The sequence below is a fragment of the Trematomus bernacchii genome, unplaced genomic scaffold, assembly GCF_902827165.1.
Source record: "Trematomus bernacchii unplaced genomic scaffold, fTreBer1.1, whole genome shotgun sequence".
In the NCBI taxonomy this organism is placed as follows: Eukaryota; Metazoa; Chordata; class Actinopteri; order Perciformes; family Nototheniidae; genus Trematomus; species Trematomus bernacchii.
In genome coordinates, this window is record NW_022987712.1 from 274,049 (window position 1) to 291,822 (window position 17,774).

The following is a 17,774-nucleotide window of genomic DNA, read 5'->3' on the forward strand; positions in this document are numbered from 1 at the left end:
AGCATTTCACCACTTCCTGTTCCCTCGTCTCAGAGCCAATGGGATCTCTCCATAGGATTTTACAAAATATCTGGAAATAAGGTCTGTGGTTGAGACACATTGAAGAGACGGATCACGTTTTGTTCTAGGACATTAAATCCATCAGCAGTGACCCCACTGGTGATTTCTGAAGAGTTGACGTGTCTGAAAAACGATGGTTGTTACCAAGTGGCTGAATAGGACTACAGAAGTTGTCGAGGACGTTGTACGTCATTACGCCGAACACGTAAACACTCCTCTAAGTTTGTTTGCCCTGTTCTGCTTGAAAGCAAGTACCTGCCTCCTGCTAACTGTTCAAACTAACGCTTCAACTCGTTCCATTTAGAATCTGTATGTTTGAATATGGATCTGAAGTTGGCGTGACGTTGAAGTCGTGCTGCTGAACTCGGCTGTAGCTCCTTTATAGCATAACGTTAGCTTCTGGCGATTAGAGTTATGATTCGAAAATGATAAAAGTAGGGTAGACATGTGGAGATTATCCGGCTGAACAAAACGTGCATTTATCAAACAGGTTCGTTTCCCACAGACCTTATTTCGAGCTATTTTACAAAATCCTATGGAGAAATCCCAATGCTCGAGGGAACCAGCAGCAGGGTAAATACGTCATCCCTGCACCGCTCTATTGTTCCATTTGAATAGCTTGATTACTCGCCGTGAGAAGCCCATCAGTCGTGTGTGTGTCTCTGTGTTCATAGACCTACAGTTTGATCACAAAACACACTTTTAACAATCCTTTCCTCTTCACAGATAATCAGCAGAACGCCGGAGGAGAAAGAGAGCGACCATCAGATCATTAAGAGACGTCTTCGCACGCGGACGCCTAAACTTTGAGCCTCCTTATGTACTCACACTCTGACCAGATGAAGGAAGCATTAGGCTATTATCTTATATCTTATTTAATCTAAAAACGCATATTTGAATAGTTAAATAGGGAGGTTTTAGAAGAGGTAAAATCACTAAGCTGGTTATAAGGTTAAAGGAACAGTTCAACATTTTGCGTCAGTGGAGTACAGCGCTTCGCGATTGTCAACTGCATTGCAGATTGTTGCCGCGCATGCGTACCAGTTATGTGCACCCCTGCATATAGGACGTTTAGGGCCACATGTGAACATTTCTTTTTTTGACATCTGACCAAAAGTGAATTCAGAATTAAGACATCTAAGACTTTTTTTCTCTGGATTTAAATCAGATTCTCATAATTAGAAAAAATTATTAAAAATCTGAGAATCTTTTTTTTTCATCGGAATTTTGACGGAAAAAACCGAACTTTTACCGAAATCAGATTTCTTTTTTCTGAGATTACTATTTTTTTCTATGTTTGTTTTGAAACCCAAGACTCTTGATTTAAGGCGGAATTCTGGGAAAAATCTAAAATAATTCTGTCTGGGATTAAAGTTTGAATCTAAAAAATTCAGAGTGACTTTTTTCTCAGACAAAACAACACTTTTGGTCAGATATCGAAAAAATCCACATCTGGCTCTTCCGTATAAGTTAGATATTCCAGACGCTGTATTATATTTTCTATTTATCTGTACATCAACACTACTAACAGAACTCTCACTGCACTTTATTCTTTATTTCAAACTAACTTAACCCTTTGTTTTTACTGAAACTAATTTCTTCAGCTTTAGAGTGTTCTCGTTTCTCGCTGAAGGACAGCCGAGAGTTTCTCTGTTGTAAAACCTTCCTGAGTTTCATCACAACATTCCTTCTGAAATTGTGCACTTTTCTCTTGATTATTACTTTTTTCTATTATCATGTTTTCCTCCTTTTTGAAAAGTTGTTCTCAAAGTCTTATCAGTCATTAAAATACGAGACTGCTTCTAATATATCTGCGTTTGTTTCTTTATTGCCACAAGTCATAAACTACATTACATTACATGTTACTTGTTGGGGTGACGTGTCTCAGGGACACAACGACATGCTGACCGCAGTGGGGTTTGAACCTGATCTGAACACCAACGCACTAGTCTACTGCGCCACAGCCTCCCTCTCACTAAAAACATGATGAAATACAACAAATAAACATATTTAAAATAAAATAAATTACAAATAATTAGCTAAATTAATAACATAATTCATAAATATTGTTTTAATATATAGAATAACATACAAAAATGTTTAACATTACAAAAATAATTAAATATATATAAATAAAATGAACTTAAATTAAATAAATAAATAAAAAATATGTACACATACATTTAAGCAATAGCTCACGACAGGCCGTGGTATATGGCCATTATATCACAGTTAAGGGGCGTGGTTCGGCCCGACGCGAAGTAGCACAATTCATTATGTCAAACCTTGGAAAGTATCTAAATATCCCTGCCCTAACGCCAAAGGAACTGCACACTGAATATGTTTTTGCCGTTTGATGTCTATGTCTGGACCGCTGCGTAAAAAGGAGGGTTTCTGCCCCGTTACTTCTCCGCTGCTTTCTTGTTCCAGTTTGAAAAGCAAACAGCCCAACTGTATACTGTTTTTCTCAGACGCGGAGGGATACTGACTTGTTGTGAAAAGTAACTTACAATTCTACCCGTGGTATACGCTCAGTATATCACGGCTAAGAACCAATCAGATTGCTTGATTTGACTTGTCCGTTTTATAAAATAAGTTAGATTACACTGTAATAGACCAAATCTACTGCTAATAACAAATATACTGCACAGGGGTTTTTAGTCAAATACAGTATGAGGTGATACTGTGGCGCTGATTTTGTTAAGATATATCAACATGACGTCTCCGCGGACGTAAACAACAACGTGACATCGGAGCTCTGTAAAAACAAAGCTGTCTCTGCCGTCTGACGCTCTGTTTGATACTCAGATTTCTGGAGTCATTATACCGTTTTTGACGAACATGAAATATTGTGTTCTGGCAGCACTTTAACATTTTACGGGGAAAATCTGCATTTTGGTTTGAGGGCGGAGCGCTCCAGTTACACTCTGTTTAGTATGTTCCGTTTATCTTCAACGTTTATTAAATAATTCAAATCAAAAGTAAGACACAAATTACAATGTTTTAGGGAATACGTTCAGATGTTTTCCCCGTCATTGTGAGTAGATTTAGAACAAAATAAAAACACATTTTTCAAATTTTAGGCTGCTTTTTGGAATTTATCTCAAAATGTTTGAAAAGAATGGATGAGGAATCAAGTTCTGTGCGACTCATTGAGTTCACAGCATCTGAAAGACTGTCTCACTGATTAAAAGATAAAATCACAAGATCTTAATGAAGCAAGTTCAACCAGGAAGACCGTCTTTATTCTGTCACTCACATATTTTCATCTCACTACTCGTCTGTAGTTAGAAAACTGCAAAATCGTCTGGAGCTCAATGACCTCCATGGCAGTGATCTTTAAATCTGCCTCACAGCTAATGATCAGTATTAGTCAGAGCTGTGACTCCACTTTCCAAGAACACCATTTCAGTTCTATTACATCTAATGATATGTTCAGTCTGCTCACCATGGCTGTTCTCTCACTGACGAGTTAACTCTAGAGAAGCTTCGGAGGACTCAGAGAGACAAACAAGGCTGTGTGTGTGTGAGTCTCTGTGTGTGTGTGTGAACTGAACCCCCTCTGAGTGGGGACCCTGAACGCCTCACCAAAGCTCAGAGGTGAGATTTGTTTTAATGTTATTCCAACAGGACTAAAATATGTATTATGTTACCATAAATGGGGCGAAGCCTGCGAGCTAGTTCAGGCAGTCAACTGGAGCACCAATGATACATGAACACGTGACGCGTCTCTCTCACATCCAACCAAACACAATCTCCTAAACTTGCCGCTCTATTGAAGCTGCCAGGTCTGCTGCCTCTGCCTCGCTCATGCTGCTGCTCTGTCACATTGCTGATGCGTTCACGTGCTGCTGCTCGCCTGCCCCCCCACCACCCCAGCTTCCACCTGTAGGCTCAGGGGGTAGTGATCTAATCATCACTCAATGCTCTATGTTCATCTGTGGAGTGATGAGGCCCGAGCCTAGACGCCAAACTCAATCTATATGCTGCTTCTAATAAACATATAAGAAACACGTGAGTTGTCTGACTGAACTGAGCAGAATTAAACAACTTTAATGGATGAATAAGCGACACTATGTCTGCTGAATTAAAGGGCTTTATGCAGATGTGAAACCACGTTTAAATGTAAGTGATTGCACCTTTTGATGATGTGTCCTTTGAACAAAGTAGAGAGGAAGTGGGTGGAAACCATAAGCGCTGATGATGGAGAGAGAAATATTCAATTCAAGCTTCAACTAAAGCACAACAATAAGTGACTAATTATTGAGCGATGATTTCCATTGTGAGGTTTTCTATTAAAAAAAACTTTTATAGACTCAGCATGTGACTCATGTTTTAACGTCCTTCACTTTTTCCTGGACTCTTTTTACCAGCCTTTAAAACATATAAATGACTGCCATATTTATGTGCTATTAAAACCCTCAAATGTAGTGAAGTTTAACAGGCTTTTTTAGGGTCTTTGCAATGTCAACAGTGTTCTAGAGAAGGCAGTCAAACCAAGGACGCATTTTAGGGTACATTTGATTTATTTAAAAGACAGGTCTGTAACAAAGCATTTTTTTTTTAACATACTCCAAAGGCAAAAAAAAAGGACATCAGACGAGGGTACTGTACAAACACATAAAAGAACATATTTAAACATTTAAATGAGACATTATTTATAGATATTACACGGCTTAGTTGAAAACTCCCTTCTGATTGGTCGATTTAGGTCTGCTATTTTACGATATCAGACCGTTGCTAAGGAGAACAGACTGTTGCTAAGGAGGATCCAGTTACGTTGCTGTCGCCGCAGTTCGGACTATTTTTCACTGAAGTACCACCTGAAAAACATCATACTGTCCAATGAACACACACACACATGCATGCATGCACACACACACACACACATTACTCACAGTGGTCTATCATTCTACACACTCACGTGAACACCCACAGGCATTTCATCAATATCCATTTTAGTGTGGTAGTCAAAGATATGACAGGCGGAATAATAGCCATACACACACACACACACACTCACACTCTCTGCCAGCCCATTCAGAGCAGCCAAATCCAGTGTGTGTGTTGGTATAGAGGCGACCATCTGGACCTTCATTCAGCTCTCATTTTACCATCAGGAGAGAATAAAGGATGCAGAGCTGTAGAGGGTTTAAACTCGAATGGAAAATAAACAAGTTAAACTTCCTGATAAATATAGGGTGGCAGGAGACCAGGGGACACTAAAGAGTGATGCACACAGCTGGGAGACCAGGGGACACTAAAGAGTGATGCACACAGCTGGGAGACCAGGGGACACTAAAGAGTGATGCACACAGCTGGGAGACCAGGGGACACTAAAGAGTGATGCACACAGCTGGGAGACCAGGGGACACTAAAGAGTGATGCACACAGCTGGGAGACCAGGGGACAGTCAAATACAACAATAGCCGACGTTTCAACTGTACAGACTTCCTTTATTCATTGATCCTGTACAGACTGAACTATCTGGGCAGCAGGGAGGACGTTTCTGGAACAGGAGGAGACTGTTCCTCCTACAGAGGACACAGAGACACTGATCCAGACCAAACTGTAAACCCAGCATAAAGAGGTTCAGTGAATGTGGTTCTGAAGGTGTGGAGGTGGATCAGTGTGTCAGAGGAGACTCTGTAGAAGGAGAGAGAGCCAGCAGGATGATCCACATACACTGCTACTCTACCAGAGGGGAAGGAGGAGGAGGAGGAAGAGGTGTATGTTCTCTTATTGTGATAGACAGAGTAACCACCATGAGAGCATCTCAGTCTCCAGGACTGATCATTCCATCCAAACAAACAGTCCTCACTGTCTCCTCTCCTGCTGATTCCTCTGTAAGTCACTGATATATAAGCCCATCCTCTCCACTCGACCTCCCAGTAACAGCGACCAGTCAGAGCTTCTCTGCACATCAGCTGAGGCCAGTGGTCAAACCTCTCTGGATGATCAGGATATGGCTGCTCCTCTCTCACATATGTCAGCGTCCTGTTGTTGTCAGACAGTTTGAGGTTTCTGTTTGCTGTGTTTGTGTCGAGTGAGAGTTCACAGGAATCTGATGAGAGGAACAGCAGCAGTTATTAATCAGCTGTTCATTTATTGACACTTTGATGATGAAGGTTACATTTGAAGATGGTGGCTGCTTTGTTTTCATGAATCAAATTAAACCACACTCACACTTCCTCAGACCGGGTCTCAACCATCGGACTCCACCAGGCTCCATCCTGAAAGAAGGGGGGGGGGTCAGAGCAGCATGGAAACATGGACATTACATCACTCTCAAAAACAGAGCTTTGTGATTCTCACATGGACCACTTATTATTAACCCTTAAGAGTTCCTTAAAAAGAAAACGTATTTGTTCCTAAGGTCAAAAAATGCCACCTTCACAAAAACTGCTATAAAAATATGATATATTCAAATTTCTTTCCACTTTAAAAGAGTAAATCTTTAAAAACTACTCCAGCCTGACATATACATATGAAATATGAATTATATGTTGGTGATTTTAACCCTTTAAAGACCAGTTTGTTGAAAAAACTCCACAGTTTTTTTTATTGAAAAAAACTAAATTATTATTACTATTATTATTATTATTATTAGGACCCTAGATGGGTCAATGGTTGACAGCAACAATGATTTTGATGCATCATTATTTTTTCTGATTAAAGTTTAAAATCTTAGCCTATAATGATATATGATGATTTTCACTAGGCCGTCTCCTACCACTAGTAAAAGGTGTTTTCCCACTAAATGCCTTTTACCCTCTTGTGGGCTAAAATGAATAATACAAGATCAGTTTGAACCAGAAACACATTTATTTAACAAAGATGAACATTGAATGATGAGTGTCTGGCTGTGAGAGTCCAGCTCAGGTCGAGCAGGGGCTGCAAGTGGACAGACGGTGGACCTTGCATGTGAAGTTCCCACATGTGCAGCAGGTGCTGCCAACTCTTCTTATTCTGGCCTTGCAAAAGTGGCACTGCCTCCTGCTCTTCCGTTCACTGATGAGAGAGGGGCCTGCAGCAGCACCCTGCAGATCTGAGTCTATTCCTGCAGTGGCTGATGAGCCAAAATGAGCAGCTCCACGTACGCCTGCCGTTCCTTTGTGTCCACATCTCGCCAGTCTCCCATGCATGTTTTTCATGGCCTCAATATGCTTCAGGATTTCATCCGTCAGCAGCAGTGCAAAGCTGGACCTCGGGTCACTGATTCGGGCGTCAGCATAGTGTGTAGGTCCCAGGATCAAACCTGTGGAACGTAGTGGTGTGTCTCAGTGTTTGTGGGAGACCAAAACATTTTCACGCCGCTTCATCCATCTCCCCTCCGCTCTCAGCTTCAGATGAGTCTTGGGATGAGTCTGAGTTGGACTCTAGAAACAGGACTCTGGTCTGTTTCTACCTCTGAGGCCTCTTCTGTGTCAGCCTCAGAGTCCACGAGGAGGATGAGGAGCCATCCTCGCACTCAGAGTGCATGATAATCTCCAGAGCCTCCTGTGTGCTGTAATGCCTTGCCATCTCCAACATGACTACTCCTGCACTAATACTAATACTTCTAACCATGGCAGCACCTGCATAAACAACCTGAGCGAGAACCAAAACAAAGTCCAATCCTGTTTTGGTTCTCGCAACTCATTGTTTTTGTTGTTGAATTAGATTATAACGCAGTGTGGCCTTCTAAGATAAATGTTTTTTTGAAGTTGGACACACGCACGCACGCACGCACGCACGCACGCACGCACGCACGCACGCACGCACGCACACACACACACACGCACACACACACACACACACACACACACACACACACACACACACACACACACACACTCACACATACCATTATCCAACATCAATAGCAACACACACTTATCATTTCAGTAGCAAGGCACCCTTGCAGAAAACAGTCAAAAGTGCTGCATGCTTCAAAGGGTTAAAATGATGGCCATCTTGTAGTCAAATGTAAACATTTTAAAGTGAAAGCTGTAGTCCGAAAATGAAATCTTAACATAAAGGAATTCATTCGTTTATGATAGGATAAATGTGGGGTCAAAAAAAGCCTTTTCAATGGTTTTAAATGGGGAATCTTTTCCACTATAGGAACAAATGTGTCGGTTTTTGTGTAGTTTAGCCATTTCAGGCTAATTTAAGGAACTGAGACAACAATTCAAAATACAACAAAAAAATAATATCCTCTGGCAAGTTTGAGCTATATTCATTCAACACAGCGAAAATGGCTAAGAAATAAAAACCTGAATGGCTGAAAAATGTACCTTGGAACTCTTAAGGGTTAATCAGCGCTAATATACCTTTAGATCAGTGGAGCTTCTTCTTTTAGACAATTAATACAGCTCATTATTTTCCCTAATTTATCTGAAAATAAAATAATTATCCTGCCTGTGTCTGATTGTGATAATATGAACAGAATGGCTTTAGTATCCTGTGATTTGTGTGTTAGTGTACATTTTATTTTACTTATTATATATAATATAATCTTTATACCTGACAATGTCAAGTCTCCAGAGTTGATCCTCCAGTCCAGCAGACAGCAGTTTCTCTCCTGAGTCTCCTGGATGATTGTAGCTCAGGTCCAGCTCTCTCATGCGGCTTTCACACCGGCGCTTTTCACTTTCTAGCTCCTCGCGAGAGCTTTTCTGGTTCAGCTCCCGTTTCCCTTTTCAGCTCCCGCTCTGTTCACACCGCTCACACCCCTCAAGAGCCGGGATGGTACTGCGTCATTGCCTCATCGTTTGCGTCATGACGTAAACGTTTACGTGCCTGCTTCCTAAAACCCAAACCGCGCGGAAATCACAACAACAATGGCCGATTGTATTGAAGCGCTGTTCGCTGTGGTTATCCTCTTACGAGACGAAATGGAAGGCATCGGACGACTTTTCAAGGGACGACTTTACTTGGAACTTTACAAACATCACATGCGAAATACAATACTTCTTTGTGGTCTTCAGGGTCTACTTCAACAACGATTCCGTAGGAAACGGGAGGTAAATATACGTCCTATTCGATGGCAAGAAGACAAGAAGAAGAAGGAGCTGACGTTAGATCTGCATTGATGGAGTATTTCAACATGGGGGACCACTAATATTACTGCAGTTAAACCTGATCTATTTTGTATCATGCCTCTTACAATAAAATCACTGGATCAGACTTGAATTGTGTTTTCTTTTGTATACAAATCACAGAATGTAAACAGATAAACAGGTATGAAAAATATTCTTATAAAAATAGTGCATACCCAAAAGGTTTAGACCAGAGGTCTCCAACCTTTCTTCACCTGAGAGCTACATTTATTGACATAGTAGTCATAGGTTGAATTAAGCTACTTTTGTAAACATGTGAAATTGCAATCCCCAAAGCTTATCAAAAATCAATACTTCTCATTAAGGTCAAAGACAACGACAATTTCTCACATTATTATGGCCCACATACAGTAAGTACATCACTGAAAATTCACATAAATGTCCAAGAGAAAAATAAAATGTTATAAGACTTGACTTATGTTTATTTTACATACAAATCAAAGAATGTATGAACAATATTCTTATAAAAATAGTGCATACCCAAAAGGTTTAGACCAGGGGTCTCCAACCTTTCTTCACCTGAGAGCTACATTTATTAAGCTACTTTTGTAAACGTGTGAAATTGCAATACCCAAAGCGTATCAAAATAAAAATAAAATGTTTGTGAGTGTGTGCAGTCACCTGAGCTGCTGTGCAGATACAGCTGTGCTCAACATTCATCAGGGATTGGTCGCTCTCTCTTTGGATGTGTTATGAACAATTTAGTGCTAACCTCAGCTTTATGTCATTACATTTGTGCTGGGTAAGGGCACAGTACATTTGAGTTTGTTTCCTTCACTTAGATTTATGTCAGTATTTTATATCCTAACTTCTTTCTAAAGAGAAATAGGAATAAAATAAATGGTGTGCCTTGCTCCAGCTTGACAATGACACATTTATTTTAGATAACACAGGTAACGATTCCATTTAGCATCATTTTGTTTAAAGAATGCATGGCAGAATCAGACTTAGCATACAAGTAGTCATACTTGTCATCTACCACTGTTTTAGTTCAGTGTTTTATCATAGTGACATTAGCTAGTTTGCAGTGGATCACTGAAAAAATAAAATGTAATAAGACATGACTTTTGAGTTATGTTTATTTTACATACAAATCAAAGAATCAGAAGTATGGACAATATTTGTACTGTATATTATATAATAGAGTATTTAAAAAATAATGTATACAAAGTATTCACAAAAAAGTGTGGAGAACATACGGTATATACTATAACTAAGTGTATTTAAAAAAGAATGTATACAAGTATTCACAAAAAAGTGTGGAGAACATACTGTATATACTATAACTAAGTGTATTTAAAAAAGAATGTATACAAGTATTCACAAAAAAGTGTGGAGAACATACTGTATATATTATATAACTAAGTGTATTTAAAAATTATGTACACAAAAGGGGCATGAACAATGGAGATACAAAAATAATGTCATTGTTTGCTGTTGGCCTCCATCACCTTCACCATCCTGTCTAACAAGCCAAGCATGTGGCCGTCATGCTCGGCCTTTGCGATTCTGGCGAGTCCGTCGATCCGGCTCTGCTCGATTCTGCTCTGCTCTGTGACGTTGAAGATCCGTAGGAACTCAGCATTGCCGTTCTGCACCTCCTGAAGCATCGCCCGGCTATGCTCCAGTAGCTCTTCGTCCCTGGCTTCACTCCTCTCCATTAACGGGACAAGGCCAGATGACGAATCCCGCTTCCTTTTAACTACAAAGGGAAAAATAATAATGAGGTCAACACCGTGTTCATGGCATTCTATGAGGTGTAAATTATATACTGTGTAATGAAATGTTTTATTGTTATTATGGCTGCAGTTGCATAACTTCAACAACTACTACAATGACAATGCCATGATAAATGGCAACAGGGAACAGTATTACCATTATGAACACTGTAAACCTTACCCTGTTTGTTACGGCCCACTGGCTGGGTTAGGGTCACCAGAGATTCCTGGGAAGAGCTGCTTGTTGTGGCAAGAGACCCAAGCATGTGCACGGGCGAGCTACACGCCGAAGGTGGTGGTGGTTCCGACTCACTGCACTCCAAACGAGATATGCCTGTAAACACAATATAAACACAATGAACAAAAGTAGCCCTTCAACAAATCATACATCGTTAGTGAGAAGAAAGAAGATACATTGGAGGCGTTCGCTGTCTTTGCCATGGGGATACCTTTGTTTATTATTGTTAGCATTAGCATGCTAGCGCATGGGTGCCCACCCGGTAGCTGTAGTAGGTAAACTTTAGCTATTATTGCCAGGTCTGTCTATAGCTACATGGTTTAGTTTATGTTGTAAAACAAAAAGGCACAAATAACACAAATCAGTAATGCATAACTCACCAGCATTAAATGACTCGTCCTCCAACCCAATTGACGAGAGACAAAGCGAATTCACGGTGCATCCCACACCACTCGTCGGTCTGTCTCCGAGGACCGAGTTTAGCAAGTCAAAATGTGGACTTGTTTTCGTACGACCGCTGCCACTCCGTCCGAGCTCTTTCTTTTGGTCCCGATAATCCTTTCTGTGTTTTGAGGTCTTCCATCGTTGTGTACAAACTGGATAAAACGCAGGCATTTTGTTGTTGTTCAGGAGGTTGACCCCGCCCATGCCCCTGCCCCCGCCTCCGCCTCGACGGACGTAAGAGAGACGTAAGCGACGCCGCGTCATAGCTCCAAAGCTCTTGCCTCTGGACCGACAACTTTTTGGAGCTGGAAGTGAACCGCATTCCGGAGCTATGACGCGCCGCCGCTGCGGTGTGAACAGGAAAAACCGGCGCTTTTCAGGCTCTAGCTCCCAGCAGGAGCTGGAAAAGCGCCGGTGTGAAAGGGGCATCAGATGGGAGGGGTTGGATCTCAGAGCAGAAGCCAGATAAACACAGCCTTCCTCTGTGACCAGACAGCCTGACAGCCTGAAAACACACAAAACTACATGTCACATAATCTGAGGCCACTGTGAGGACTGCAGGGTTTGTGAAATACTGTATGTACTTAATACCGTTGGCTTATGTGAGGTAACTTTCAGATTTCTCTCTGATATTTCAAGATCCAACAAGAGTGAGAAATTAACTTCATGAAATATGTTCATTGAAAAATGTTGGAACAAAAGGAATTTGATTAGAAGGAAATCATTGAATTGTATTTATTAATCTAAATATGGATTAATATGGCCTTCAATTAAACAGACTGAATCCAGACCTGAGAGTCTCCAGAGTACAGTGTGGACTATCCAGTCCAGCAGACAGCAGCTTCACTCCTGAATCCTGCAGGTCGTTGTTACTCAGGTCCAGCTCTCTCAGACTAGAGGACTGGGAGCTGAGGACTGAGGACAGAGCTTCACAGCTTCTCTCTGACAGTTTACAGCCACTCAGTCTGATAAAGAGAAAACAAGCAATATATGGAAATAATGAACTGAATATTTACGTCATGATATATGAATGTTTCTGTACTTACAGAGCCTTCCTGGAGGCTTTGACCACTGGCAGCAGCCTCAGAAGAGCCTCCTCTGAAGCAGAGTATTTCTTCAGGTCAAACACGTCCAGATCTTCTTCTGATGACAGTAAGATGAAGACCAGAGCTGACCACTGAGCAGGAGACATATTATCTGTGGAGAGACTTCCTGAACTCAGGGAGTGTTGGATCTGCTTCACTAGAGAACAATCATTCAGTTCATTCAGACAGTGGAACAGGTTGATGCTTCTCTCTGGAGACAGATCCTCATCCATCTTCTTCTTGATGTACCAGACTGTTTCCTGATTGATCTCTGAGCTACTTCCTGTTTCTGTCAGTAGACCACGTAAGAGTTTCTGATTGGTCTGCAGTGAAAGACCCAGGAGGAAGCGGAGGAACAAGTCCAGGTGTCCGTTTGGACTCTGTAAGGCCTGGTCCACAGCACTCTGGTAGAGATGTGTTAGTTCAGGTTTGGGTCTGAATACTTTAGGTAGCCAGGAGGTTGTTGGTTCTTCTGACAGCAGGTTGACTCCAGAGTTGATGAAGGTCAGATGGACATGGAGAGCAGCCAGAAACTCCTGAACGCTCAGATGGACGAAGCAGAACACCTTGTCCTTCTGGTACAGTCCTCTCTCCTCTCTAAAGACCTGTGTGAACACTCCTGAGTACACTGAGGCTGCTCTGATATCGATGCCACACTCTGTCAGGTCGGACTCATAGAAGATCAGGTTGCCTTTCTGCAGCTGCTCAAAAGCCAGTTTTCCCAGAGACTCCATCATCTTCCTGCTCTCTGGACTCCAGTGTGGATCTGTCTCAGCTCCTCCACCATACTTTACATTCTTCACTTTGGACTGAACCACCAGGAAGTGGATGTACATCTCAGTCAGGGTCTTGGGCAGCTATCCTCCCTCTCTGGTTTTCAACACCTCCTCCAGAACTGTAGCAGAGATCCAGCAGAAGACTGGGATGTGGCACATGATGTGGAGGCTTCGTGAGGTCTTGATGTGGGAGATGATGGTGCCGGCCTGCTCCTGATCTCTGAATCTCTTCCTGAAGTACTCCTCCTTCTGTGGGTCAGTGAACCCTCGGACCTCTGTCACCATGTCCACACACTCAGGAGGGATCTGATTGGCTGCTGCAGGTCGTGTGGTTATCCAGAGGCGAGCAGAGGTAAGCAGCTTCCCCCTGATGAGGTTTGTCAGCAGCACATCCACTGAGGTGGACTCTGTGACATCAGTCAGGATCTCAGTGTTGTGGAAGTCCAGAGGGAGTCGACACTCATCCAGACCGTCAAAGATGAACACAACCGGGAACTGATCAAACCTGCAGATTCCTGCGTCTCTGGTTTCAGAGAAGAAGTGATGAACAAGTTCCACCAAGCTGTACTTGTTCTCTCTCACCACATTCAGCTCTCTGAAGGTGAATGGAAATGTGAACTGGATGTCCTGGTTGGCTTTGCCTTCAGCCCAGTCCAGAGTGAACTTCTGTGTTAAGACTGTTTTCCCAATGCCAGCCACGCCCTTTGTCATCACTGCTCTGATTGGTGCATCTCTTCCAGGTGAGGCTTTAAAGAGGTCTTCTTGTCTGATTGTTGTTTCTGGTCTATCTGGTTTCCTGGATGCTCTTTCAATCTGTCTGACCTCATGTTCATCATTGACCTCTGCAGCCCCCCCCTCTGTGATGTAGAGCTCTGTGTAGATCTGGTTCAGAAGGGTTGGGTTTCCTGCTTTAGCGATGCCCTCAAACACACACTGGAACCTCTCCTTCAGGTTAGACTTAAGTTTACGCTGACACACTCCAGAACGACTTCCTGAATGAAAGAACAACAAAGCAGATCAATAAGTCAAGACATTTCAACTCCAAAGAAATCTTTAAATGACGAGGATCTGAGTATACTTTGCTCCATCTCTTGAGACATTAGTCAACATTTATCCAGCTTGTTAAATCTTTATAGAAACCCTCTTACTGCTCTGCAGACGCTCAGCCAGCTCCTCCTGCTTCATGCTCCTCAGGAAGTGCAGTGAGATGTTCAGAAATGCCTCTCTGCTGCTCCTCCTCTGCTCTTCATCCTCACTGTCCAACACCTCCTCATTCTCCCTCTGGTTCTCTAAGCATTCTGGGTAATCTGAAGTCAGAGCTTTCTGGATCTTCTTCAGCTCGTTCTTCACAAAAGTGTTGATGTTCTCCTCCAGCAGCTGGAACAGAATACATGAACAACACAATCAAACTAAAGGCACCAAACATCAGATCCATGTTGGACAGACTGACCATCCACTGATCTACAAAGTGCATCATGGAGTTGACTGTGATCAGAACAGATGTAAAGTAGCTGTAGTTCATGTACAGACCATAAATACGGAGTCCATTTCCGTCTGATGCTGCTGGGCAGACTGACCTCTGGGAACCTCTGAGCTCTGCTGGTCCTCTCTGTGAGGAATCATGAAGAAATAACTCACATTATCTCCGTCCATACAGAGGCAAACACAGGGTAAAGGTCCTTAAAGTGTCTTCTAAGCCCAATGGGGTTAATGCAATACCAGTCAGGTTGCAGGAGGCATCATGGCAGGAGACAAACTCTCACACTGGCCTTCATCATGACCTTAAAGGGTCATCATCAGACGATGTGGGAATCAGAAGGAGAAGAGGTTGATCTGGGGTTTTATTGTAATGTGAGAGAGAGTCGATTGTCACCTGATGGGAAGCGCTGACAACTCTGACTTTAACTTCCTCTGTTGATTCATTGATATAAACTTTGCTACAGAATGAATACCCATTCACACCACATGCTTGTCTCTCATATATTTAAGAGTTAGGATATTTAAGGTGTAGGAAGATACCAAACTTTTTAACCAAAAATAAAAAGTTGATCAGTTGAATAGAAATTAAAGATGAAATGAAACAAGATTCCAACCTGTGTTCCTATCACAAATTGCTAACGTATATATATATATATATACACAGTATACATGTCCAGCTATGGACTTTAAATCAAAGGAGGTTGGTATTGAAATGCTTCGTTGGTCTTCAAATGTGGATCAAGTTCTTGTGTGAGCAACAGGAGAAAGGAGTGTTGTATATAAATCCTCAGGTTTGTCTGGGCCTCACACGGGGCACCAATTTGTCAGTTTAAATATGTATCATTACATTTTGTATTTATTCAATAAGTTTAAATCAATCATAGTTTATTTATGAAGCCTAATATCACACAAGGTACATCTGTTGCAGGGGGCTCATACAGACATATATGGGACGGGGAGGGGAAGAGAACTGTGAGTCAACTTTGACCTAAAACCACAGTAGAAGGTATCACGAAGGCGGTTAACTACTTGAAAAGTTTTCTTTAAATAAACTAAATTATTATAAATATTTGTATTATTATAACTTGCTCTGTTTACATTTGAAAACCTCACCTTTCATCAACAGAGTGTTGTTCACCTTTGAAGAAAATAGGTTTGTCCATAGACCAGTCACTCTTCATGGACATACAGCTGGGTCCAGGTTCCTCCAGCTTCCTCCTGAAACATGAGAAGGAAACAGGAAAGGCTTGTAGCCTGAACACACTCAAGGTTCCTACTCAAGGTTACTATTCTACTGATCTACAGGTGACAGTAATACACAACAACAACTATGGCCAAACTGTTACAAATAATCACGCCAAAATGTATTTTTCTGGGGTTATGGAGTTAAGGGAATAGTTATTCAATTAAATCATTCTGGATTTAGGAAAGTCTAAAGCACTTTCACATATATTAAGTTCCCACACATTCATACGCCGTTGGCCATGCCATTGTTCAAATATCTATAATATCTATATATGTTACTTCATTACCAAAGATCCAAATAAAATAAAAAAAGGAAGATGAAACGAAATGGTTGCTCATGCTCTCCCTCACCCTCCTGTTCAATAATTGACAGGAATGCCAATTAATATGATTGGGTAAAACTATTTGAATAAATAATACTTTATGCAATATAGGCATTACTTCTTAGGCCTATACATCGACTACATCTACCAGTGTGCCTATCAACATTCAAACATTAAAGAACATTTTGAAAATACATTAAAAAAACAAGCCGACTGAGGAAACACCGTGAAATGTTGGCTCTGTGAAGATATACAATACATTGTACAATGCTCAATAAATACTATACTTTACACGATTGGTTGTTTCAGTGAACGGCCGAATGGCTTCTCACGTAATCGTAGTCCCTCCCTCAGCTTCAATAAGAAGTCTCTGTTCTTCAGTAACAACATGTTTTCTACTGCTGCTGATATAATGAAGTCACATGATGTCACTTACTCTGTCTCTGAAGGGCGGCCTTTAAAATATAAAGGTTCATCCATCGATCGATCACTCTTCATGGATAAACAACTGGGTCCGGGTCCAGGTCCAGGTCCAGGTCCAGGTCCAGGTCCAGGTCCAGGTCCAGGTCCAGGTCCATGCTGCTGCTCTGGGCTTCAACACAACACACACACAGAGCTTTGAGTGTGAATAATGCCTGCTGAGCTCTGGAGAAGAGGACAGTCAGAGGTCTTCATCTCACCTCTGAGCTTTGGTGAGGCGTTCAGGGTCCCCACTCAGAGCGGGTTCAGTGTCCTCACAGGGATTCATAGCAGAGCTCACACCTTCACACACACACAACCACCTGCTGGAGAATCACACATGATCTCATCAGGACACAGAGCTCACACACCTCCAAACTAAACACACTCCAGTGTTTCCCACATAATTTGATTCTATTTGTGGGGGCACCGAGTTCATGGCTACTGTAGCAGACAACGTTCTTGTTGCTCTGTGTTGCGTTGTTAATGAGTGAGACACACCGGAGTTGAGAATCTGTTTCTCAAAAAATATAATTTACAATTGACAATTCAGGCATTTAGCAGACGCCTTATTCCAAAGCGACTTGCAATCACCAATTACAGGGACATTCTCCCTGGAGTAACTGAGGGCTAAGTGCCTTACTCAAGGGCACACTAGTGGTGGGGTTCCAGGCGTGATTTGAACTCGCAACCTTCCGATCATCAGCCCACCTCACTATCCATTAGTCCCGCCACAAATGAATCAATGTATGGGAAACAATGCACTCATGATGTTGTTGGCACTTTGACCTGTCTTCAGGACTGTTTGAAGACTTCAGGAATATCCTTCATGTGGATTATACT

At 41.9% G+C, this 17,774-nt stretch overlaps 2 protein-coding genes and 1 pseudogene across 2 annotated transcripts in view; 1 reads left to right on the top strand and 2 right to left on the bottom strand.

Moving 5' to 3' along the window:
• The window catches only part of LOC117491185 (kinesin-like protein KIF20B), an 87,703-nt gene extending 85,835 nt beyond the window's left edge, over positions 1 to 1,868 (top strand). The window contains exon 34 of the mRNA XM_034141048.1: positions 787 to 1,868. Coding sequence (XP_033996939.1) covers positions 787 to 870 — 84 coding nt within the window. The 3' untranslated portion in view covers positions 871 to 1,868. The remainder of the gene's footprint in view (positions 1 to 786) is intronic.
• A 3,711-nt stretch (positions 1,869 to 5,579) lies between these two features.
• LOC117491170 lies at positions 5,580 to 17,031 on the bottom strand (annotated as a pseudogene).
• On the bottom strand, positions 10,441 to 11,745 carry LOC117491173. The gene is made up of 3 exons (XM_034141038.1): positions 11,501 to 11,745; positions 11,064 to 11,216; positions 10,441 to 10,866 (listed from the first exon to the last, which is right to left on the bottom strand). Exons 1-3 carry the CDS (start codon positions 11,733 to 11,735, stop codon positions 10,589 to 10,591), a joined length of 666 nt encoding a protein of 221 aa, XP_033996929.1. The 5' UTR covers positions 11,736 to 11,745; the 3' UTR covers positions 10,441 to 10,588.
• Positions 17,032 to 17,774: the final 743 nt, after the last annotated feature.